General features: G+C 47.9%; 2 protein-coding genes across 8 annotated transcripts in view; both read right to left on the reverse strand.

Moving 5' to 3' along the window:
- Positions 1 to 442: 442 nt before the first annotated feature.
- PLPP5 (phospholipid phosphatase 5) lies at positions 443 to 9,230 on the reverse strand. Of its 3 annotated transcripts, none has more exons than XM_063420181.1 (7): positions 9,093 to 9,230; positions 4,130 to 4,238; positions 2,503 to 2,593; positions 2,328 to 2,391; positions 1,911 to 2,035; positions 1,384 to 1,554; positions 443 to 1,059 (listed from the first exon to the last, which is right to left on the reverse strand). In XM_063420181.1, exons 2-7 carry the CDS (start codon positions 4,232 to 4,234, stop codon positions 887 to 889), a joined length of 729 nt encoding a protein of 242 aa, XP_063276251.1. In that variant the 5' UTR covers positions 4,235 to 4,238; positions 9,093 to 9,230; the 3' UTR covers positions 443 to 886. The 3 variants fall into 3 exon arrangements, with proteins under 3 accessions (XP_063276251.1, XP_063276250.1, XP_063276249.1); XM_063420180.1 differs by lacking the exon at positions 9,093 to 9,230 and adding an exon at positions 4,305 to 4,413; XM_063420179.1 differs by lacking the exon at positions 9,093 to 9,230 and having other exon boundaries at positions 4,130 to 4,366.
- Positions 4,451 to 23,703, reverse strand: part of NSD3 (nuclear receptor binding SET domain protein 3) — a 35,975-nt gene continuing 16,722 nt past the window's right edge. For 2 of the 5 annotated variants that reach the window (XM_063420169.1, XM_063420168.1), the window contains 16 exons: positions 22,872 to 22,917; positions 22,222 to 22,352; positions 21,550 to 21,678; positions 20,807 to 20,933; positions 20,207 to 20,404; positions 19,464 to 19,634; positions 16,898 to 17,047; positions 14,602 to 14,758; positions 13,844 to 14,046; positions 13,264 to 13,376; positions 12,562 to 12,831; positions 11,776 to 11,892; positions 11,536 to 11,677; positions 11,168 to 11,274; positions 10,638 to 10,842; positions 4,451 to 9,892 (listed from right to left, as the gene is read on the reverse strand). In XM_063420169.1, the coding sequence (XP_063276239.1) occupies positions 9,651 to 9,892; positions 10,638 to 10,842; positions 11,168 to 11,274; positions 11,536 to 11,677; positions 11,776 to 11,892; positions 12,562 to 12,831; positions 13,264 to 13,376; positions 13,844 to 14,046; positions 14,602 to 14,758; positions 16,898 to 17,047; positions 19,464 to 19,634; positions 20,207 to 20,404; positions 20,807 to 20,933; positions 21,550 to 21,678; positions 22,222 to 22,352; positions 22,872 to 22,917 (2,508 nt within the window). In that variant the 3' untranslated portion in view covers positions 4,451 to 9,650. Of the gene's footprint in view, positions 9,893 to 10,637; positions 10,843 to 11,167; positions 11,275 to 11,535; positions 11,678 to 11,775; positions 11,893 to 12,561; positions 12,832 to 13,263; positions 13,377 to 13,843; positions 14,047 to 14,601; positions 14,759 to 16,897; positions 17,048 to 19,463; positions 19,635 to 20,206; positions 20,405 to 20,806; positions 20,934 to 21,549; positions 21,679 to 22,221; positions 22,353 to 22,871; positions 22,918 to 23,703 lie in introns of those variants that run through there. The other 3 variants (XR_010083234.1, XM_063420170.1, XR_010083235.1) reach the window with 3 other exon arrangements.

Below are 23,703 nucleotides of genomic sequence, written 5' to 3' on the forward strand. Positions count from 1 at the left end.
TATTTCTGTAATTCTGTTGAAGCTGCAGAGTTATAGAGGGTCCAAACTGCAGCTGCTGGGTGGGGTTTCATTACTGACTCACCTGCCTTGCTCTGCTGCTGCCTCACCTGTGCTGTTTGCATGTACACACACTTGTAACTGCACCTGAAGGGACCAGTGACAACTCACTGAGCTCCTGCCAGACAGCAGGCTCTGGGTCTCAGCAGCGCTCTGCCCTTCCCTGAGACAGACCATGGGCAGGGAAACGAGCACCTTGCAGGATGCTCTCACACAAGTGCAGGGAAGCTCTCAGACACCATTTCATTTTCTGCTGTCATCTCCTTAAAACTATACTAAAGCTGCAAGGAAAGAGCATCCACCAGAAACCCCTGCAGATACCACAGGAAATGGCTAATAAAGCAACAACCTAAGCCTTTTTTAAATAAAGTTTTAGTACCACAGCTCATTACAAAAATGAAACTCCTTTATTTGGGAAATTAGAAAAACTCAGAGTTGTCAGGTCCTGCATTTCATTCCCCAGGAGAAGAGCTGGGAAAGCTTGGCTGGATTGCAGGGAGGTGACCAATGGTGCTTCCTGGACTGGACATAAGAACTCCCACCAGACTGGGATCACTGGGTTGTCACATTTTCCCAGTTCCTGGTCAGGACCTTCATACCCCAGCTGTCTTTCCACAGGTTGGCACCCCGAGTGCATCCCTCGCTTCACAGTGGGCATGAAGAGGGGGTGGCCTACAAAATTCAATTAAATGAAGCAACACAAGGGGCAGGGCAGGAAACTCAGCAGCTTGGTAGGGAACACCTGCTCAGGGGCTCATCCTCAGTGGAGCCACTTCTCCTGGGCAGCCTCCCCTGCCCTGGCACCCAGGGAGCAGCAGGACAGAGCCCATCACTGTATGCTCATGTGGAAGCTGGGAGCTGGAGGCTTCTCCTCGTGCGCCGGCAGCGGTTTGGGCTTGGCCAGAGATGGTTTGTGGCACATGGGGTCTGTCAGGGGAGGGTAGTACTGCCTGTAGCACAGGTATGCCAGCACCAGGCCCATGGCCGAGCCAACCAACACATCTGTGGGCGAGACCAGAGCAAAGTTAATGGCCCTTCACCCTCCCAAGCCTCGTGATCAATTCCTCAGCAGCACCTTTTCTGCTAAATCCATAGCCTGACTTGGCTGTAAACCCAAGCTTGGTCTGTATTTCAGAACCACAGAGAAAGGCATCAGTTCCCTGCAGGTGGCACCAAAATTGCCACTGGAGGAGTGAAAATAAACCAGCCCCAAGTTGCTGTTGGGGGCTCTGAACACTTCCGTGGCACCACAGCCCCCCGTGCCTGGCGTGCCCTGCTCAGGGCAGCTGCTGAGCCCATCCAGGTGCGCCCCAGACGCTCACCCACCTTCCCAGTGGTGCTTGTAGTCCCAGGTGCGGGACACGGCGATGAGGGTGGCCGGGAAGAGCGGGAGGAGGAAGGCACAGAAGCGCAGGGCCCGGTTCCCCCGGCCCGGAATGAAGCTGTGCAGCTTCCCTGCCAGGTAGAAGGCGGAGAAGGCAAGACCAGCGAAGGCAACTGGAAGAGAACAGAACAATGTTGGTTCAGCATAGCTCCAGGCTTTGCTGCCAGACCCTCAGGGCTGTGAGAGGTGTCTGTCTGTCCTTGTGAGCCAAGGGAAGTACCAGCTGGGAGTGATGGATCACCAGGGACTGAAGGATCCTAGAAGCTGGTACCTGGCACACACCCCTCCCTCTGGGGTTACAGTCAGCTTTGGATCACATTTCCCACCCCACTGCTTTGCACAGGGAAACCTGAGTCCCCTGCCCACATCAACGAATGCAGCCAAAGCTGTGGGGTGCAGGAAAGCAAACCCAGGCTGCCCTGCCCGTGGGTGCCAGGGCTGCAGCAGGAAGGAGGCACGGGAAGCTCACAGGACGCGTGTCCGCTGGGGAAGCTCTTCCAGCCCTCCGTCACCCTGCGCGCGTCTCCGGTGCACCGCAGCTCGGTGTTGGCTCGCCCGTCCGGGAAGCAGCGCTGGAAGAAGTCTGGCCGTGGCCTGGGACAGGGAAGAGGAGCCCAGGGCCCTCAGGCGTGGGCACCCCCAGCACCCATGGAGCCACCCATGCCAACGCCACCCTCCCCAGCGTGGGCCTAAATGAGCCCGCCTGAATGATGGCCTGAGACTGCAGCTCCCCAGTGTTTTTTCTTATTCTGAATTGTCTTTACAGCTAGAAAAGACCCACATTCTTTCCAGGCTGAGCATGTTCCAGTTCAGCTCCTGGCCCTGATGTGGCTATCGCAGACCTGCCCTCCCCACGAGGCACAGATGGGAACCGGCCACTCCTCACCTGCCCACCACGAGCTTCAGGAAATTTGTAAAAACCCCGTTCAGGGCAAGAGCAAGGCTGGCAGCTGAGAGAGAGCAAAGAGGGCCACATCAGCATTGTCCCCACCAGAAAGTGCAGCACATTCAGGCATGGGCAGGGCTTAGGCTGCCTTTCTCTGGAACAAGGAGGATCTCACCAAGGCAGGCTTCCTTCGTGTCCTCGTGGTCAGCACCCATGAACAGCCTCGCCAGGACGATGAGCAACAAGGGAGACAGAAATGCAATGAACTGCACAAAACAGGGAGAATTTTAGGTGCCAGTGAAGCAGCTTTAAGTTCTCACCAGAACATAAGAGCAGTTACTCAAGAAGACTCTGAGTACACTTCCCCAAAGCCAAGGAGCAATCTGTCCTCTGCAATCACTGCAGTTCCACCAGAACCTGGTCCCTCACCAGCTGCATTTGCAGCAGGCCCTGGTCAGCCCAGCACATCCTTTGGTTCTCACACAGCTCTTCTGGCAGAGTGCTGCTCTGGCTGGTTACTGGGGGTGTCCCCAGGCACAGCACCTCAGCTCTCCCCTCCTGCAAGCCCCAGCATTAGCACTCTGTCAGCAGCACCCGTGCTCTGTCAGCAAAACCACAGGAGCTGCTGATTCAGAACCAATTATCATAATCCACATCTCAGCCCTGGGGGATTTCACCCCAGGACATCTCACCAGGCTGCCAGGCTCTCATGGACTCTGTTCCCACCTGAACTCTGGCACAGGTGCTGCTTTACACGGCCTGTTCCAAATGCTATTCTGAGGTTTCTTCCTTAATGTTTAGTGGCCACCTCTTGTAGAAAATCACACCTGCCATTTGACAACTCTAAAGCCACAGCCCCTCACCTCACACCTGTGACAGAGGGAACCAATCCCTCTGACACACTGCTCTCTCCTGAAAATCAAACACAGAGTCAGTCAAACTCTTCTAATCAAGGCTGGAGCTGTTTGGGAAACATTTGACAATAAAATGATAATTTAATCTCTGCTAAAAATAGCTGCTTGCAAGGAAAACATTCCCTGATAGCAAGAACTGTGCTATCTTCCATGTACTCAGTAATTCAGACGTGGAATGGATTATGGACAACAGTGCAAAGTCCTCATTAGTTTATGGACTTCAAATCCCAAAGGCAACTCTGGACGGTAAAGCCTCAAAATATGACAAAAATCACTGTATGTTCAGCCTAGTAATCTCCAGGATGGGTAGAAAGGGACCACTGGGGACCACCAAGTCCAACCCCTCTGCTCAGGGTCCTCAGAGCACATCACCCAGGACTGTGTCCACATGGGTTATGAGTATCTCCAGGGAAGGAGGCTCCCACTGTCTGGGCAGCCTGTGACACTGCTCAGCCACCCACACAGGAAAGTTCTTCTCCGTGTTCAGGTGGAAATGCCCAAGTTCCAGCTTGTGCCTCTCACCCTGTTGAGCAGAGCCCGGCTCCATCCTCACAGCCCCTCCCTTCAGCTATTTATCCACATGGATACGAAATCCTGCACTTTCTGCACCGTGCACTAGGAGCTGCAGGTATTGCAGTACAAGCCTTTTAAAGCAGCTTTGCTTTAAAAGGAGAGCTTGTAATTTAAGAATAAATCAAAGTAAACGCAGGAAACACCGGCACAGGCTGCCCAGAGAAGCTGCGGATGCCCCATCCCCAGAACTGTTCACAGACACATTGTGTAGGGTTTGGTCTGCTGGAAGGGGGGCATCCCCCGCAGCGGGAGGGACGAAATGATCTTCTAAGGTCCCTTCCGACCCAACCCACTTCGCGAACCCCCCGAACTTACAAACAAGAGGAGTGTGGGAACACGGTCCGCTTCGACGTACGGGTTTTTGTAGAGCCACATCTCCTCGGGCTGCACCACGCGCTGGAAGGGCGGCACCAGCTCCATGATCCTGCAACGAGACGAGCGGATGAGGCCGGGACGGGCGGGGAGGGGCGGCCGGGGGTCCCGCACGCACCCGAAGGCGCCGAGCAGCAGCGCCCGCAGCGCCGTGTCCGCCGCCAGCTCCGCTCGCCGCATGGCCACTGCCGGCCCGCCCGCCGGGGGAGGCACCGAGCCCCGCGATCCCCCCGCCCCGCCCGACACGGAACTGACTCATCCAGCCTTGGAACATTCAGAACGATTTATTGAAGTCAACCTCAAGCAAAAAATTTCAGATCAGTGGAATGTCATTAAAAACCTTTCCAAAGGAATCCTCACGGAAAAGCAAAAGGAAAAATAACAAAACAAAAACAAAACAAAAACAAAAAAAAAAAAAAAAAAAAAAAAGGAAAACAAATGAAAAAAACAAACCAAACCCCAAAAAAACCACATCTGAATTCCAGAGTATTTTCAAAATAAAATTCAAAAAAGGCAACATCTCAGTAGATAGAATGTACAAAAATTATATGTTCTACCATCACACACAGTCAGTAAGAAGCTAAAATATTACAGGCAAGTCTCGATACGCTCTACCTAGAGGACAGGAGCTATCTATGTACAGGGAACCAGCTTTACAGGCTTCACACTATGCAAGAGGACAGAGGCCAACACAAACCCCCCAAAATATTGGATATCTCAAAGTCTATGCGGCAACATCAAGTCATGATACAGTAACGCCCCGTGGAATCAGACACTCCTCGGCAGTGTCAGGGCTGCATCTGCGTCCAAAACTCTTCCATACCGACTTCGGTGAATATCGATGCTTTGCTATTAAAGACTCGAGTGATTTCGTTAAAATAACATTTCACAGAATCTACAAAGTTTGTTACAGATAAACAAAGTCTACAGAAATAACGACTCTACAAAGGTCCATCTTACAGAGCACGTGGGGATGGAGACGGATCCGTGGGGATCTGTGTTGTGCAACATCATTTGCGTGGAGACAAACGGGCTGGGGTCCTCACAGCACCCCAAAAGCAAACCCCAACCCCCGGCTCAAACGGGACAGGATCACCCCGGGGCTGTTGGCTTGTTGGAAAAGGAAAAATGACACCAGCAATGAGATACAGATCCACCCGGAACAGGGAGCATGGGGGTTCATCCAGTCTGGTTCTGACCCAAAAGCGAGAGAGAACTGCAAGGTGGGGGCTCCCGAGGACCCCACACAGCTGGGAGATCTCCAGAGGGACCCCAGGCAGCCGCCTGCCCCTGCAGCTGGTGGTGGCACAGGGAGTGGTAAATGGCTTTGGCAAATTCATACATGTTTTCCCTTTTTTATTCACATTAATCACAGAAATCCCCTACACAAAGCACAGTTCCAGCTCCCTACCTCCCACTCTGGAGCAGCGAGACCCCTCCCAGGGGAACACAGACCTGAGCTGCTCACTCAGAAATACAGTATCACAGGGAACACCTTATCTTTTCTTCTTATTTTGCCTTTTTCCCCTCCTTTTTCCCTCAGAACAACACTGGGAATACATCCAACGTGTAGGAGTGTATCATAAGTGCAAATGTTTTTGCTACACAAAGAGAAATGGTGGGGAAAGCCGATGGGAATGGGAAGCAAAGGGACAGCACTGCTCCAAGGTCGCCGTCTCCCACGCCACACCTGGTGAGCACAGCTGCTTCCAAAGGCTCCCGTCCGCCAGGGATCCACTGCACAGCGGGAGCAGGAGGGGACTTGGGGGAAGTCAAGGACATTTTCAATGCAGTATACAAAAAATCATGTATAAATAAAAAAGCTGTAAAAGGAACCGCAGAGCTTCAAGTACATTAAACCCTGAATTCAATGAGGCAGAGGTTTCCATGTTAAAGTGACTTCTCCGTACCAGCGTCGGACACCCCCATCCCACCCCCCCCCCCATAATTCTGTGAAGTTTCAATATATACAGATTTTATGCTCATTGATAATTATGTCTAGTAATTGTGTCTTTCCCATTCTATCCTGAAATTAAGATAAAAGAAGGGGTTTTTTTTAGAAGAAAGGCCAAAAATCCACATTCCAGCCCTATCATTCCATTTCAACTGATTCTCCAAGACCACGTGGTGACCAGAGAAGGTGATTTGCCCACAAAATTTCCTTCCTGAGCTGCAAATGCCTTCAACAGTCTACGGACAGGACAAGTCTACACAATAATCTGACAGCTACAACAGCTAATGCTTGTGCCATATGTTCTGGAATGGTGGAAGCAGCCTCTGCACCACTGGAATCACAGAATCGTGGAATTCTTGCTTCTAGATTCACCTGGCCATGGGCTGTGGGATGCCTGCACTGTGCCCAGGTGCAGCTGCAGAGGAAAAGCTCCAGTAAACCACAAACCCTGTTCCCTGGGCAGGGCAGCTCAGGCACTGCCCAGGTGCCAGAGCTGGAGGCAGGTCACCAGAAGTATGGGGCCACCCCAAAAATTTAACACAAAAGCAAGGGAAAAACATGCTGGTGTGTTCCCATGAAGGAACAACAACGTGCTGGGACAGCACACTGCAGATGTCCACCAAAATCACCAGTTCTGTGCATTTCCTCTACGTCTCAGCATGAAACGATCCAGCTATCCAAGATGCCTTATTTTGGAGCCCACACAAATTAATTCAGCAGCTGCCTCCCACTCTGCTGAAGCCAATCCATCAGAACAGCTGTGCAATCTTTTCCTTACAAAGGAGCTGCACTAAGCAACTCCTTTCTGGTTGCTCAGTTCACAAAGACATGGTTAAAATGTGCAATTTAACATTTGAGTCTGATACTCAGAACAGCCCCTCCAGTCACCAAGATCCTCTGGACAGGCCTTTCCTCATCTAACAATGTTAAAGCTTTTTGAAAGACTCACCTTCTCTTCAGTTCAGAGTTTTGTTCACAAAGTGAACAACCTCTCCTGTTTTCCCTTTGGAGTCCAAGCCCAGCTGTTGGCTGCTACAAATCGTTTTTGTGTGGGAAAAAAGAAGCACCTCTCAGAAGTCTGAACACAAAGTGAACCAAGACATGGAGTGGCACAGGAGGAGCAGCAGCCTCCATCACAGCATGTGAGAAGTTCTAAGCCTTCTGTGCCCACCCCGTGTCCTGTGCCCTGGCACTGCACTGTGGCATGGCCAAGGTGGCCACTGACAGTCTGTGGCTCCTGTCCAAGGCTCCCGAGGTGTCCTGGACCACGTCCCTCTGCTCTGCAGGTCACCAGACACAGAAGGGATGGAGCAGGTCGGTGCACTCACACAGCAGCACGGTATCAGCAACATATCTGATATATATATATAGATATACACATATATATCAGATATATCAGCTGATATGTGCGGTATCAGAATGCTCTGACTTCAGAGAAAATCACTGAACATCATTAAGCCTAATAAATAATAAAAAGTGAACATCTCAGGCCCTACAGATGCAGTAGCAAGAGCTATGTTTGGAACTTCTGTGAAGGTTAAACATCCTCAATAAGAGCTTAGAAAGAGACATTTCTCACACAAAACATTAAGAAAAATAAAATCCTTTCTGTAATTTTGTTTTCTTTAACAATACCAAAATCCAGCACTGCTTTCCAGCAGGGTTAGTGTCGGAGCCTCACTGGAGCGTGGCCCACAGCAGGAAGTGCTTTAGGGGTCCCCGGAGCTGCTGCCCCAGGGCTGCTCCAGACACCTGCAGGACCTGTCACCCCCAGGGAGGTGTGGAGGTGCTCTGGGCCAAGCCCACGGCACAGCAGCTGCTCAGGGACTGTAGTGTATCCATCACTCTACCATTGCACACACAAGAAACTCCCCCTGTACCTCAGTCTGAGGATGAGAAAGACACCAGGCAGAGACAAGACCTGTTCTAAATTCCACACAGACTTTTTCAGCCCATTTTCTTGATCTGAGCAGTTTCTGTGTTCCCACAGGTTTGTGTAAGCAGTTTTTCCAGAGACAAGGTTCTTAATTCCAAGGCTCAATTCAGCCAGATGCCAGCAACACTTGATTATTTTCAGTACCCACAAGCAAAGGCTGGCAGGGAGTAGCTATGATCAGTACACACGTCAGAAGTATTTGCTGTACCAGGGCAGGGGGAGACACAGTGCTTGGTGAGACCGTGGACTGGGGGAGGAAGAGTCACCAAAACTAGCTCCAGCCTGGGGACATCAGTGCCCCATGGCTCCTAGAACAAAAAAAAAATAAAATGGAGGAATATAGGTTTTCCAAAAAAATTCTGGAGCAAAAGAAGAGCCACTTTGAAAGCCTCACTGAAGGAGTCTGTCTCTCTGATTAACAGAGGAAATCCAAGACAGAACCATCTCCTGAGGCATCAGCTGGCTGCTGGGATATGGCCCCTTACCCAGACAAAATACCCTGTTCACTGAGGAAGTTCTGAGGTGCTCCTCAGCTCCACTAGCAATGAAGATTAAAGTTACAAGATCTCCCTCAACAAAAAATCTCAACATTCCACCAAAACCAACACGCACAAAGGTCAGGTCCCTCACATGCCCAAGCCTCCCCAAAGGCAAGGGGAGTCTGAGAAGGCAGGACTGAAGAATCACACTCAGCAACTGCCACCAAAGCAGGGCAGATGTGGCAGATGATGAACCCACTGGCAGGACTGAGTTTAGCTCTGACTGAGGCTGGGAGCCTCTCCTGCCTGGGAGGGGTTTCCAAAATAGGTGGGATAAAGAAATGACCGCTGTGCAATTGAACTCTGAATTTTTGCTTCTGTCTGCAAACACCCAAGACAGCTCTGGAGCAAGGAACCACCATTTCTTCCCCACTGCCAGATGTTGTGTTACAAGCACTTCCCAGAAGTCACACACCTGATTTCTCACAGGAAAAGCTTCACAATAATATTCGTAAGTAAACATGAGAGACAACCTACCTTCTCCAATGCCTTTACCAACAAGTACTGGAACAGAGGCATTTCAGAGTCACCTGGTCTGACACCCACACCTGTCTGTTTGGCATCTCAGTGTTACAGAGGGGAGAGGCTTTGCTCTTTCCATAAACTAGACACAAAAGTTACGTTGGCTTCGCTGTTTTGTTTTTAAAGACACGATGACTGATCAAAGCCAGATCTTCAACACCCTTTCAAAATTAAATAAATAAATATGTGGCTATGCTTTGCTTTCTACACTCAAAGAACATTATTTTAAACAGAATATTCTTTTCACTGTCAAAAGGTTTACGGTTTTCTTCAAAGGCCAAGATGCTCCTGGTTTCCAACAGTAAGAGCTGCTGTAGCACATTCAAGGGTAAAAGAAAGACCAAACAATAAAAACCAAACACCACTGCCTGGTCCTTCTCGCTCAGGTCAATGGTCCCATTCCAGCTCACACGGGACGGCTCCGAGGACAAAGCCGAGTGTGGCACTGCAGTCTCTCCGAGTTCATCGCCTGTTGCCCCTCTTCTCCCCTCCCGTGTTTGTTTTTAACCAAATTCACTCCTTTGCCTCTTCCACAGCATTCTGTGCTTCCAATTTGCACTTGATCTTGCTCCAGTACTCGGGTGCCACAGGAGATTTGGGGTCGTGTGCGGAGCAGCAGGGGCGGCCGTCCAGCGCCGACGGCACCAGGGCTCCCTTCTCGTGATCCTTGCAGAAGGAATGGGGGCAAAACTCACAGAAGGACACGGCAGGATTGCTACAGATGTCACACTGATGCCATGGACATTCCCACTTTCCTGAGGATGGGAGGAGAGAGAAAGGAAGCTGGAATTAGTGCACTTCAGAGTGCACTTCACTGGCCTTTAACCCTCACTCCGTGTTGGGTTGCTCACATGAATGCAAACAAAGTTCAGAAAAATCAGCTGCTACTTCTGCTTCTCATGTACAAGAATCTGACTGAACACAGTTCTATTTTGCATTTTCTTAGGCCTCTCTTGGCCCAAAACATTACTGCATGCACAACCAGACCTTAAAAGTCAGATCTACCCCCTTGGGCGTCAGGGCACTGAATGTCCTCGCAAAACAGAGTTTGTTTTGTACATTTTCCTGATTTGTGAGCATCTCACATTGCCCTGGACACTGCAATCCTCAGAGGGCACCTCCAAAGGAAGCTTTAGCTCAGCCCTACACGTTCTGCTGGCTTTGTTGGTGTTTGAACTGTCATTTGCTTGTGCTAGGACACCAAGATGATGCTCATGTTTCAATCAAAATAAGATGAATTTTGATTCAATGAGAGGAACAACACTAAAAAGTATTGCAAAGCCTCTGCCCATCAGTTCCATTTAGGAACAGTCCCCTGATGTACTGCGAAAAGTGAGTGGTACTGCAAAAGCAAATTTGGGGCACTTAGTGCAATGAATACTGCATTTAATGAAAGTGAAAACTGTATTTTATGTACATGAATGCTGCATTTCACCTCCAACACTGTCTTGTAGCAGCAAGGAAAAAGTTGAGCAGGAGGAGCCACGTGACTGTTCTTACCAAAAGGTGGTTGAGTCAGGTTAAGGCATAGGAGGTGGTATGCTTTGGGACAGTCCTTCTTATCACACATGACCAGCTCTCCCCCATCTCCACACTGGAAACAGTTATCTTCGTGCATCTGCTTCTGTTCTGTTTTTATTTTCCGCTTCTTCTGCTTTAATTTTGCATTTTTCACCTTCTCTTCATTTGCTGTTGCAAATGCTGTCTAAGAAGGAGAAAATCAAAACACAGAGTCACTTATAAACCCCCGGCATTCAAGTCAATTTTGGGTCCTTATTTGCATGAATTCTTCTTAAATGAGATCCACTTAAAATAGTTTTTAAGCTCTAAAAGCCAGAAGTGCTCATTCAGATGTTTCTGAATTAACTTCCCACCAGACACAACAGCATGGCAGGGCACATTATAAAATCTTTGGAGACTTCCAAGAGTAGAAAGTATTACATAGGCTAAAGAGTGAAATAAATCAAAGCCCTCTTTGCCCTCCAAAGTTGCTGGATTTGGGTGGAGAAGCTCGGGTTTTGTCCGTGTACCTTGGGACGCACGCCCAGGAAGCCGCTGCAGTTCTCTGCTCCGCAGTGACACTCGGTCCTGCCATTGCCCAGGCAATCCAGGTTGTAATTGAACGTTAACTCCATCCCTAAAATTTAAAGAAAAACAATTCACCCAGATGGACACTGAGGGAAGACAGGCCTGTGACAATGACATTTCATTAGCATTTGTTACCATGAGACTCCTGCTAAAACTGGAATCATAAGTACCACCTCCACTCCAATGAATGACAAAGCTCCTAAACACTTTTAGTATTAATAACGTCAAAGAAAAAAAATCCTGATTCTAAGTGAGAAACTTAGCCACTGCAAGACAAAAGCAAACATGCCAAAGAGCACCATCCTTTTACCTGCAGGAATGTCACAAAGAGCAAACAGTCCAACTCTAATGTCACCATTCACTGTCCACTTCTGTGTTTCACAGTTTGGGTTACAACTATGGTTCATAAAACGAGAGTAGTTCCCCTTTGGGCCAGCATCTATTATTCGGTCCTTCAAGGAAAAAGACAGAGGTGTGTTTAGGACTTACAAAGCAAAGAGGTTTCCTGTTGCTGAGTGACATTTGCTATCAGACAAGACACAACATTCACCTTGGTTACAGTTAGCATATAAAAATTGGTGACGCTGTTCTCGTGAGCACGTTTGATCCGCAGCCGGCACTCCTCCTCGTCAATCAGCTCCCCAACATACTCATTCACAAATTCACCCTGCAAAGGAAAGGAGAACAAAGTAAGAAATCTGTGCATCCTAATCATGATGATAAAGGGAAGCAGCACAGAAAAAAGCATTTCCTATGAAAAAGACTCATCACAAAGTGTCACACTTTAGTGGTCTAGTAGGCACGATGTGAATACATGCACCAGGTAATTGCTGTCCAAGCAATACACCCACGCAGAATAAAAGGCAGCTCTGTTCCTGCATTCAGTACACAAGACAGGTCGGGTCTATAAAACCCTTTCAACCTGCCCATTTTCTTCCAAAGAGGACCATGTGACAATATTCATGGACTCCTCAGGAAACAGGAACTGTTACAGAAAGTACTTCACTTTTATTAAGACCTGAGTAGTCAATACCCTCAGAACATTTGCAGTAACAGTTTTCATGAAATGCAGATTTAAGAAGTTCCCAATTTAATAAAATTAATGGGCTAAACCCCATGTTTAAAGATGCCCTCCAGGCCAAGAGTGTTTTCTGAGGAAAATCAGAGAGCTGGGATGTGACTGACACCTCAGTGCAAGGTCACCAATGCACTGGGCACTGCTCTGAGCAGCCAGGCAGCTGCTGAGCGGTTAAGACACAGTTCACTCTCTGGAGGTGCAGTGCTTTCCCCTAGTCCCCCCCTGGTGCCCGTCACAGCCTTCCCTGGCTCACTCTACCTTTTTAATGCTCCTTTTGGTGCGCAGGCCCCAGCCGCGGCGCTCGGTTTTGATGATCTCGGCGTCGGGGTAGAGCCTCTTGGTGAAGCACTGGTTCTGGCAGCGCTCGCCGGCCGGGCACACCTGCGGGTGGCACTCGTACTGCAGCATCCTGTTGAGGCACTCGGACTCCAGCCCGCACGGGTTCTCGTCCGACGGCTTGCAGTTGCACCGCGGGATCTCCGACAGGTCGGCCACCTGGATCTGCACCTTCCCGATCACCTTGTTGGACTGGGGAGCAAACGGGGAGAGCAAAGGGTGAGCACAACGCACTGAACACACAGTCAACAACTGATGTGAAAAGGCAAAAAATAAATTGTTTTATCCTATGTTTTACGGTACTGTAAAACACAACAAGAGATTAGTGAAAAGAACAGCAAAATGATTTATGTGAATTTCTTTAGGCTTCCGCTGCTGAACACCTCAGTGTGAGTACAAAACTTAGAATCACAGAGCAGTGGGGGTTGGAAGGGACCTTAAAGACTCCCCAGTCCCAACCCCCACCATGGGCAGGGACACCTTCCACTAGACCAGGCTGCTCCAACCCATCCCTGAACACTGCCAGGGAGTGGGCAGCCACACCTTCTCTAGGCATCCTTACTCATACACAGGGCAACCTCCTCACACACAGAATAAAAATAAGAAAGAAAGATGCCAACTCACTTTAATGTGTTTATAGGGCGGAGGTTTCCTTGAATTCCTTTCATTTTCCAATGCCTCTTTGCTTTCTCTTTGTGCTTTCAGTTCCTGGAAACGTTTTGCTGCTTCTTCAAGTGCTGTGCATAGAATTCAGAATAGAAAGCAATCAGCCCCAGCTGCTGCTAAACAAATATGCACATGTACATGTATATATTCAATTTTTTTTAAGACTAGGAACAGAACGCTATTAACAAAAAGACAAGCTAAAAATTAGTTATTGCAGTTTATCATGAATTTATAATCAGGTACTTTCAGCAGGTACCAAGATACTGAACAATGATCCCATGCAGCAGAACCCAAGATTTCCATCCATTTCCATAACATTTCCCCGTTCGTGGAAGCACTGAACTGGCCCACAACAACACACAATGAGTAGGCACTTAAACACATTTTTATCTGCAGTCAAGGGATCAACACAATGCTTGGATTTCACGTGAACACAGAACACTAGTCACATAATATTCCCATGCAGGTTAAGTGGTGATGGAGACACAAACACGTGGAATTTTTGTCATAAACCACTATAAACTTTGTTTGATTTTACCTTTCTTGAAGGTCTTGTTAATACTAGTTTGCCCCTCAGCAAAGCTTTTATCTCCTTCAACATAAGGGAAAACTCTGCCCTGGTGTACCCAATAGTAGTCATGTGAACCAAAGAAAAATACTGGGAAGTCCCCGATATCATGTTTGAGGCCCTGTATGTTGAGAGGCACAGACCTGGGATTGCAGATCTCTGCTGGCCACCACCTGCAGAGTAGGAGAGAAAAGAAGAACGTAAGTTTCTGAACCAGAGCTTCCCAGTTTCCCTGATGGGATTGAGAAATAAGAGCCATTTTCCTTTCTTAAGGAAATTAATTCCTCCCTCAAGCAGCCCAGGCTCCCGCTGGCAATGCCTGGGAAGCTCCATGCAAACACAAGCAACCTTCTTACTCCAAGTTCTGGAAAAGCCTTCTAAGAACATCCGTGGCCTGAGTGTTTTTCCAGGATCACCTGTAAACACCTGTATTGCTGCAGCTGACTAAAGCAAACACCAGCAAGGTTTTTGCAAGGGCTGTGCCAGCCCCTGCTTTCCCACATCCTCCTCCTGCTCTGCAGAGCAGAGGTGTGTGCAATCCGGAGTCCATCACTGCCCGGGAGAAGCAGGAGCATTGCATTTCAGGGGTGACATCCGTGCCCGTCCCCAGGCAGAGGAACCACTGTATTTCTAACTCTTGTTCACGACGATTGAGCTGCTTTATCTTCCTGTAATTCCAGAGCACATTAAAACATCCAAAGCATGAGAACCCCCGAAGGTGAACTTGCCTGTAATTCCCAAGCTTGACCCAAACGATCTGCTTGTACCGCAGCTTCTTGCCAGCTTTACAGTCATTGCAATTCCAGCATCCCTCAGGCATTTCTATGCTGAGACACTCGGGGTGGAAGGAAGCTGGGCAGGACTCACAGCACAACAGTTTGCCACCTTGAAACAAAGAAGCCCTGCTTGGTTTGTAGAAGTCAGGATTTGCTCCCCCCATGCACAGCAATTGACATTCATTTTAAATCATCCACTCCAGATTCCCACTGCCCCACAGAAAAATGGCAGAAGAAAGGGATCAAGTCAAACTTAACAATGTTGGTTAAAAAGGATTATGCAGTGCTTAATCTAAGCTGGGACTCTGAACTGCATCAGACAAAAAAAGCAGCTGAGGACTCAAACACGAGGTGAGTTGGCAGGAGGAGCACCATTCCCAAGGGAAGCACTGCAGCTGGGAACAGTCATATCAGCTTTTAGTGCTTTGGTGATGGCCAAAGCAACCACGAAACTCCACATTTTTAAAGAATCCCTTTCAATCAACATTGCTCTGACTGAATCCCCAGCAACCACTAGCGAGCACCGACCCCACAGCCTATAGGTTGATCAATACTTTTCTGCTGCAAGGACAGGAAAAGGAATAGTAATAAGTGTGTTTATTCCATAAAAAGTTACCAGGATGAGCCCAGTACATAAAGCAGAATGAGACACACGAGTTGTTCCCATCCCGAAAATTCATGGTGCACAGAGGAAACCTCAGCACTGGGGTTCACATGATTTTTTGAAGTTTACACTAATTTGGGCAGAAGTTATTTTGGCTGGCTCACATTTTGGACGTGTGTTACATGTGGAGAGCCACAGCACATCTCTAAGCCACCCTCAGCAAAGCAGCTCACGTAAGATGACTTAATATATTACTCATACTGTAATATTTTATACATGTAGGTATATATACACATTCTTATATGTATATATATATAAATTAACAAGATTTGGGGTCCCAGATGGAAAATCTGGGAGAGACTCGAGAGTATTCAAACTAATTTTCAATCACAGTATCAAAAGAAGTGTCAATAGTCACTTTCAAATCTTTATCAGAAAATCTTGTCCACCTATAGACTTCCCAAAATATCATTAATTGATCATTGCATGTTATAATAAGCATTCCTTAAACAATTCAGTTGCATGATCAACACTGTATTTCCTCTGCTAAAACCAGTAAAATCCCATTATATGGATCCTCTAGAGCTCCCAAACACATAATGAAATTTTTGAACAAATTTTTGCAAATGTAATTTCAGAGGAAATACAGACACATTACTGAAACATTATCCAAGATGAGAAAATGCCAAGAGATGCAAAAATCAAACAAAATCAAACACAAAACTGTCAATGCTAAGCAAGAAAAACCCCAACATTGCTCTCGGGATGCATTAGGCAGATTTGGCTCAAGCTAAGCACAGGGCTCAAAATAATTCTTGTTTTCAGGAATGACAGGACTACTGCAAGCCATCGACCTCACAACGCTCAAAGGGACCTAACTCGGGCTGGGCAATGGGGCACCGGCTCTGAACACTCCTGGGGAACCAAATTTCTGTGGGAATGAAATATCACATCTGAGCACTGCACACAGACAGCAGGAACTGCCCTGGGAGGGGTCTGGAGAGCCTCAGCCCCCGGCAGCAGGAGTGACCCCTGTCCGGAGCTGCGGGGTCCCTGCGGGGCCAGAGCCTGCCTGTGGCAAGGACCCACCCCACAGGAGGGGACAGCGCTGGGACACTGCTGGCTCGGGGTGGGACACCAGGCCCCGGGACTGGTGAGGACACACACGGGCCAAACCTCACTGCCTCCTGCTCTGGCACCCACCCCTGCCCAGCCCCAGCGCCCTCTCTGCCCTCAGCACTGGTACAAGATCCGAAGCAGCGCAGCCCCCTCTGCTTCCAGTCGGGTTAAGAAGTGGTTTTACATCATCCAGGTAAAAACTGAACTGTAATACTGAGATCCATCTGCCTCCTCTTCACATTGCTGTGCCAACAGCTCCCTGAACCTGGAACAGCCCAGGCCAGATAGAGTGACCAAATATCTTCCAAGGAGAATTTAGTGACAGCAATTATTTTAAGCCCTTTTATAATTAAAAAAAAAAAAATTAAAAATTGCCAACAACATGAACACAGGCTCACAATAACCATGAGTGAAGGTCACTGAAAGCAGTCAGTGTGGGGACAAGCAGACATTTCTCCGTTGATTTAGAGAGAAAAAATAGAAAAAGCGAAAGTAAATTAAAGAGAAAGAAACTATTTTGGTTACCTTTCTCACATTTCTTTTTGGAAGCTGACGAAGGAGGAGGAATCATAGGTAATTTCATCAACTCAGCACGATTTGACTCATTCAGTAGGTAGTGGGACTTATAGGCATAGGAACTGAACAGGGGGTCTGAATGGTCCTGCACTACCAGCCCTATACGAAACAAACAGAAAGAGATGAGTTGCAATGAAACTACCCATGATTCCATGAAGGAAAAAATCAAATAAACCCAATGAACACCTCTAATGCTTTATGTGGGAATGAAAAAAGGATAAAATGAAGAAAAAGGAAAGTCTGACAAAGTTTCTGTGCTAACGAAGAGATTGTGCTGGAGAGATTCAAACTTAACTGGAAAATCTTGCAATGAAATAAGCTGCTTCTAAGTGGAATTTCAATTGTTTTTTTACCCTTCATTTGTGCATTTATACACAAGCAGAAGAAAATCAACTAAGTCTGAATGTGTGGGATCCCCTCTCCTTCCCAAGGGGCAAAAGAAAGCTCCTCTGCACACCTGGGGTGATGGTCACTGCAGCAGGGTCAGGCTCTGAGCTACAGACAGGACAGACATTGGGAACGAGAACTCACCGTCCTCTCCCTACGAATCTATCCCTGAGATCTTGCCTAGGGAAGGGTTTTGCCTCTGTAATTGTGCTGGAAGGCAAGGAGGAGCTCGGTGTTCTGCGAGGCACCAAGGGGGAAGCACAGATGGAGCTTCTGCCCTAGGCTGTGGTGGGTGCCCAGCCCTCCCAGGGCTGCTCCAGAACAGTCCAGAACTCAGTTCCCTACAAAACTCCATTCCAGGCCTTTGCAGTTCTCTGTCCTGCACCAAGAAGAGCTTTTCCTCGTTACTCCAAAGAGCCAGGCAGCCCAGCTGAGAGCCCAGAGCTGCAGGGCAGAAGCGCTTGGCCAGTAACTCATGGGAAGAGCAGAGCAACTGAGCCCCAAAGAAACAGGGAAGATGAGCTACCAAGAGAGCCCCCAGCTCTTCCCCTGGGGGACACAGCTGAGGGCTGCAGAGAAGCTCTTGGATGCTGCTGGAAGAAGACTGGGGTCAGTCCATCTGGACACGCATTTTTGGGAGGATTCCTAAAGCTAGGGAACCTACACAAGCAATGAGGTGAGCTGTAACATGTGATTGGAGGGTACTGCAGGGTGGGGAATAGGAAGTCTTTAAGTGTCTTCTATTTCAAGTACCTCACTGTAAGCAAGTTTATGTATTTTATAGATTGTCTCTCATCTACATTTCTCACTTCAGTAACTGCATCTGAATACAAAGTGTCTGCCTCTGATAGCAGCTAATACTAATGAAATCACCATTCTCACAGAGATGTGCAAGGATTTCTAAAGTGTTCAGTTCCCCATTTCCTTCTGAGCAGGTGACAGTACCTGCCCCAGGTACTGTCCTCAGCACTCTGGCTCCTGATCCCAGCCAGGCCTGGAGGACTTGAGCCCCACAAGAATGCTCTGGACAAACATGGACAGAGTTGCTCCAAGACACAGAGGATTCAGGCAGTGGCAATGCTTTGTAACTGTTCAAGTTCTAATTAAGATCTGGGGAACACACAGGACAGGGAATTCCATCTGCCAGGGGTCAAGAGGTTATTTAGATTGCCAGGAGAAAATACAGGCTTGTGCAGTTTCATCTCTGACGGAGCCAGATTCAGGTCTAAAGAGAATTACTAAACAAATGTAAAGTGGAAGGAAAAAAAAAAAAGCATGAAAAATTCCTTCTGCATTTCTTGTCATTCTGAGATGTGTAATTATTACTCTGCTCTTGCAAAGTCAAGCCAAACTAAACTTCCACCTGAATGAACACAAATGAAAACAAGTAACTTCAGGATCCAGCTTACTTTCATTTCCCTGTTAGTGACTCTCAAAACTGCTGCAGAGAACACATCCAATGTAAACTGCTGGCATTCTGTAGAAGGTACACATTAATACTCCAACACCTAAGAATAATGGTACTTTTGAATCTTGAGACCAAAGCAATTGCTGCACCGACATTTTTTTAAGCTGCTCTCTGGTAGAATCTTGGTGACTGAAGAACCATAAAAGTAACAAGTGGGGAAAAAAGTGAAAAAGAAAAAAAAGAACTGACACATGGAAAAGCCCAGCATGAAGCCTGCTCATACAGCACTACTAAAGGTTCTCTTTCAAAGTTCTCAAATCTGATGGCAGTTATAAATTGAGTTTTTCTAGGTCATGAGTAAACCCCACCTTTTAGCCTTAAACAGTTTTAAGTTTGTGGTAGTGGAAGAATCCCCTTCTGCTTAATACAGTGATTAACAACACAGCAGCCCTTCTCAGCATGAAAAGACTGGAATGGGGGATTGGGATCTGCTTCTACTGCTGCTTCTGGCTATCAAATGTTCTGGACCAACACAGAGAGTGGAATCTCATGAGAACTGCTGACCAAAATAAAATTAAATTAAATGAGACTAAAAAATCCCAGGCAGCATTTAACCCCAGCAAGCCCTAAGGGAGGCGTTCCTCATGAAACACTGTTTTTATCACTAAACTGCACAAATGACAACAGAACTATAAAACAGGGAAAAACCAAGTGTCTCACCTCTTGCACAAACGAAACAAAAGCCTACATTTACAGCTGATGAGGAGTGAGTCCTTTTGGAATGGTTACTACAGATGAGGATGTGGGATGACACAAACAAGCTTCCCGCGGCGATGCAGCCGTCTCCAGAGTGGTAGGCAACGGGGCACCGCAGACACCTCGCCATGCGACCTGCTCGACAGAACACAGCACAGCCCGCGTCACCCGGGGCACAGCACCCAGCTGGGGACACTGGGGACAGAGGGCAGCACAGGGCACAACTCCCCACTGGCAAAGGCAAGGCTGGGTCTATTCCAATGGCAGCACTGGGTAAAAAACAGAAACAGCTACACCTTTTTTCTAAGGAAAGTTTCACAATATTACCCCTTAACTTTCACTTTAAAATTGTTCATCATTCTAGAGTCTATTTGTTTGGTTTAAACATTTTGGTTCATTTCTAAAAGGATATTTTTCATAAAAAAATAATTGTTCACAAGGCCGCTACAAGCTGTCTTTAAAAACCAACATTCCTTGGCCTCATACTATGAGCCCTTGGCTTCCATTAAACCCAGCACCAAGGCTGACCAAGTGTGTGGCTCCAGGTACACCCCACAGTGCCAGGCTGCCACTGCCTCCCACCACGAGCTACTTCAGTTATGACCTCAGTGAGGAGGAAACCCTGGTTCCTTTGAGAGCAGGACTGGATGGAGTGTAACTGTGAGGATGCAGCTGAGCCTCCTCCCTGCCCAGGCAGCTGCGCTCACCTTTGCTGGCCTTGTGCATGTCCTTGTCCATGGAGCAGGCCGTGCAGCAGTGCTGCGGGCAGCGGAAGCCCCGGGACTCGAACAGGGCCGTGGCAAACTTGCGCACACAGGCCTCGTGGTAGAACTTCCCGCAGGTGCTGACGGAGCAGCGCTTCACGTCCTTGCCAGGGAGCTTGCAGGAAAAGCACGTGTGCTCTCCTTGGAAGAGAAGGAAGAAGGAAGCCCAACTGTAAAAGCCAACTCTGGCATATAAATATTGTCCAAAGAAATTCTGAAGCCAACAGGCTGTGAGCAATACAGGATCCTTCCCATCCAACAGGCTGGGGGTTACTGTGATGCACAATAACATTGGAGTAGCTGCTCACATAAAAATCTCTTATTCCAAGTAAAACCCTAAGCAGTTCATTACTTTTTCTTCTTATGAGGCACTTGCTAAATGGAAAATGAGAATCTGCTCTCACAGGTTAAAAAAGCAGCGGAATAACCCAAACTTACTCACAAACCCTCGGAAAGCACCACCTTGGTTTGCTCTGACCAGAATGGGGCTCCTGAGCAAGGGGGAAACCCCTCCCAGTTTTCCAGGCACAGGAACACACTCACCATTCTTGCACTCGGTGCAGATGAACTTTTCCTCAGGCGTGGCCTTCAGGCCGAGACACTCCAGGTGGAACATGCTGCAGCACTCACCCTCGCAGGCCAGCAGCGACTCGCCAGAGCTCTCGCAGATCTGCAACAGGCACAGAGCTCAGCAGGGAGCAGGGTGCTCTGACACGGCACTGCCTGCCAGTGCTAACTACAGGAGCTGCCTGGAGCTGCTTCAGAATTAGGGTAAGGCAGGAGAACTGAACCTGCCAAGTCTGAGGCCGAGGACAATCCCAGCACTCCCTGAACCTTGCTCTGGGCTAACAGTGGAGCCAGGACAGAGACAGGAGAGGCACCACAACAGGATCCCTGTGCACTCGTCCATTTCTCAGGGAACAAGCTGCTCTTGCTCTTCAGGTCCTTCCCTCCTCACTACTGACCAGGGAACTGGACAGAAGACCCCAGGATTTTATTTTTCAAAATACTGAAAAATTCTCACTCTGTCCTATCATGACGATCCATCTGGAATCTTCAAATGGAGCAGAAAATGGCATCTACTTTTTCTACTGATACTTTTTCACCTTCCAACTGCTGAGCTTTCTGGCCTGCAGGAGGGCTTAGGAATCATTTAATATGAACCATTTCCAGAGCATAAAAACTCCTAAAAACCTGGATATTTTATCTGAGAGGTTGAATTAAGAGAACTAACAGAAATAGGGGATACATATTTAGTATCCATCATTCCTGGCATCACCAGTTACCTGACAAACAGTGTCTTTTTTACTTGTTCCAGTTCCTCTCCTGGATAAGCTGGAATCCACCGACTGCACATCTGAGGCATCGGCGTCAGCAGTGGCTGAGGGGCTGTCAGAACGCTTCCCAAAACTGCCCTACAAAGAGGAAAACCCACGGCACTCAAACCAGGCAATTCCACAGGACAACCACACTGGAAAAATACTTCTGCCACTGTCCATCAAAAGACTATTTGGTAGGTCAAGAGAACTCAAAAGGTCCTGGAAATGTGCTGAACTTCACTGGGATGACCCAAGTGCTGCCTTCTTGATGTATTTCACCTCTACAAGCCAAACACCATAAAGAGCTCTCTTACTTTTCCAGACACTCCCTGGAGTTACACCAGATACAGCAGCACCTTCCTATTCCCCAAGAATTTCAAACCTTCCACAGAGCAAACCATGATCTAAAGCAATGCTTTGCCAGACAAAGTAACAGGAAAATTTGTAAGTAAACGTTGTATTTTCATAACAAACCAATGGAGGGGATTAGAAGGAAACAGACTACGCTTTATGTTTTCAGACAATAAAAGACTCAAAGTTTGTAGGAAACAGCATTCATATTTAGCAATAATCAACTGAAAAGTGCCTCGTACACTGACAGTTTGATCAGGGTCCCTGTGAGAACCAACACACCTTTACCTGTAAATCGTTGAGTCCTCTGGAATCAGAGTCAGACGTGTCCCTGTAGGCTGAGCTGGTCAGTTCCATGTCTGTGGAGGCACGGCTTCTCTTCTTCAAGGGTTTACAGGAGTCTGAAATCTCACTGGCACCTTAACACAACACGCTAAAATTAGTTTAATACACATTCTGCACTTTTTGCTTAAACTTAATAAAGGAAAGAAAGGTGAGAGCTTGGATTACATTATCTGGCTTAATTTTCAGTTTGCAATTTTGTTACTAGTTGAGCTCTCCCTGAAAATTAACTGAAAACCAGCTTAGGCACACAGTTTTTGACAAACTTTTTAACATGGTAACACAGTGGAGGATGGCAATAAATTGTCTGTAAGGGAGGGTAAATCGTTAGATTTCCTCTTCATCATCCATCTTTAACTTTGCTAAGAACAAACTTTTCAGAAATCCCAGAAGGACTTCTGGGCTTACAGCAAAAGAACAAACACCATCCTTCCCCAGCAATGCACAATGACCAGAACCCCAAACACAGCCCGTCCCCAGAGAAGTCGGGCTCAGCCCTGCAGAGCACCAACACTGTGGCTCACATGGAACAAAGCTGCTGCCCGAGGGCCTCGAGCCACCAAGTTCAGTCGAGTCCATTTTCACCCATCACTCACCTTTCTGCAACCCCGTCTTCACTGCTGCCAGTGGGACAGTTTCAACCTGTTTGAAAGGAAAATCCACAGTTAACACCAGAGGAAAGCTTCTCCCTAGTACCAAAAAGCAAACAGGTCAGTTCAAGGGGTTAAACTCAGGTGGGAGCTGCCATCCCCTCCTCAGCCCGAGCCTCCGCGTCCCGCCGGGTCCACTCCTGCCTACGCTGGCGCCCGCGGCAGCCGGGGGTCACCAGCCAGGCCCTCTGTCCCTTGGGGCATGGAGGTGACAGCAGCGCTGTGTCCGTGTCCAGCGGGGCCCTGCGCTGTGCAAGCCCCAGCTGTGAGCACAGTGTCCCTGGCAGGGTGGCACCGGGCACAGCGGGCACAGCAGCGCTCCCGGAGCCCTTCCTCCGTCTAGAGCTCTGCACGGGCGCGGTGCAGGGCTCTACACAGCTGCAGCTCCAGGGCACCGCCTGCAGCAGAACATGCACGGGGTCACAGTCTTGCAAAAGCACTTCCAGTCCTCCACCCTACGGAGGAGCTTGGGAACTGTTCTGCCAACATACATGGAAGATGTGGGAATTTGGGGACTGGATAATATTTACAGAAGAAAGCTGTTGCCTAAAATCCTGTTTTCAAAGTTAAGAATTACAAGTTACTTCTTTGCAATGTGGTTACATATGCATGGAGAAACACATTTAGTAAATATTTAAGGATTATTCTATAATTTTTTTAAAAAATATTTTATTTTGTTGTACAATAGGTAAAAACATACAGTAGAAGGATTTGTATAGGATACATTTTGTAATACAAATATAAAATCTAAACAATCACTTTTATTTCTCCACTAGTC

This window comes from Prinia subflava, chromosome 29 (genome assembly GCF_021018805.1).
Source record: "Prinia subflava isolate CZ2003 ecotype Zambia chromosome 29, Cam_Psub_1.2, whole genome shotgun sequence".
NCBI classification, from domain to species: Eukaryota; Metazoa; Chordata; class Aves; order Passeriformes; family Cisticolidae; genus Prinia; species Prinia subflava.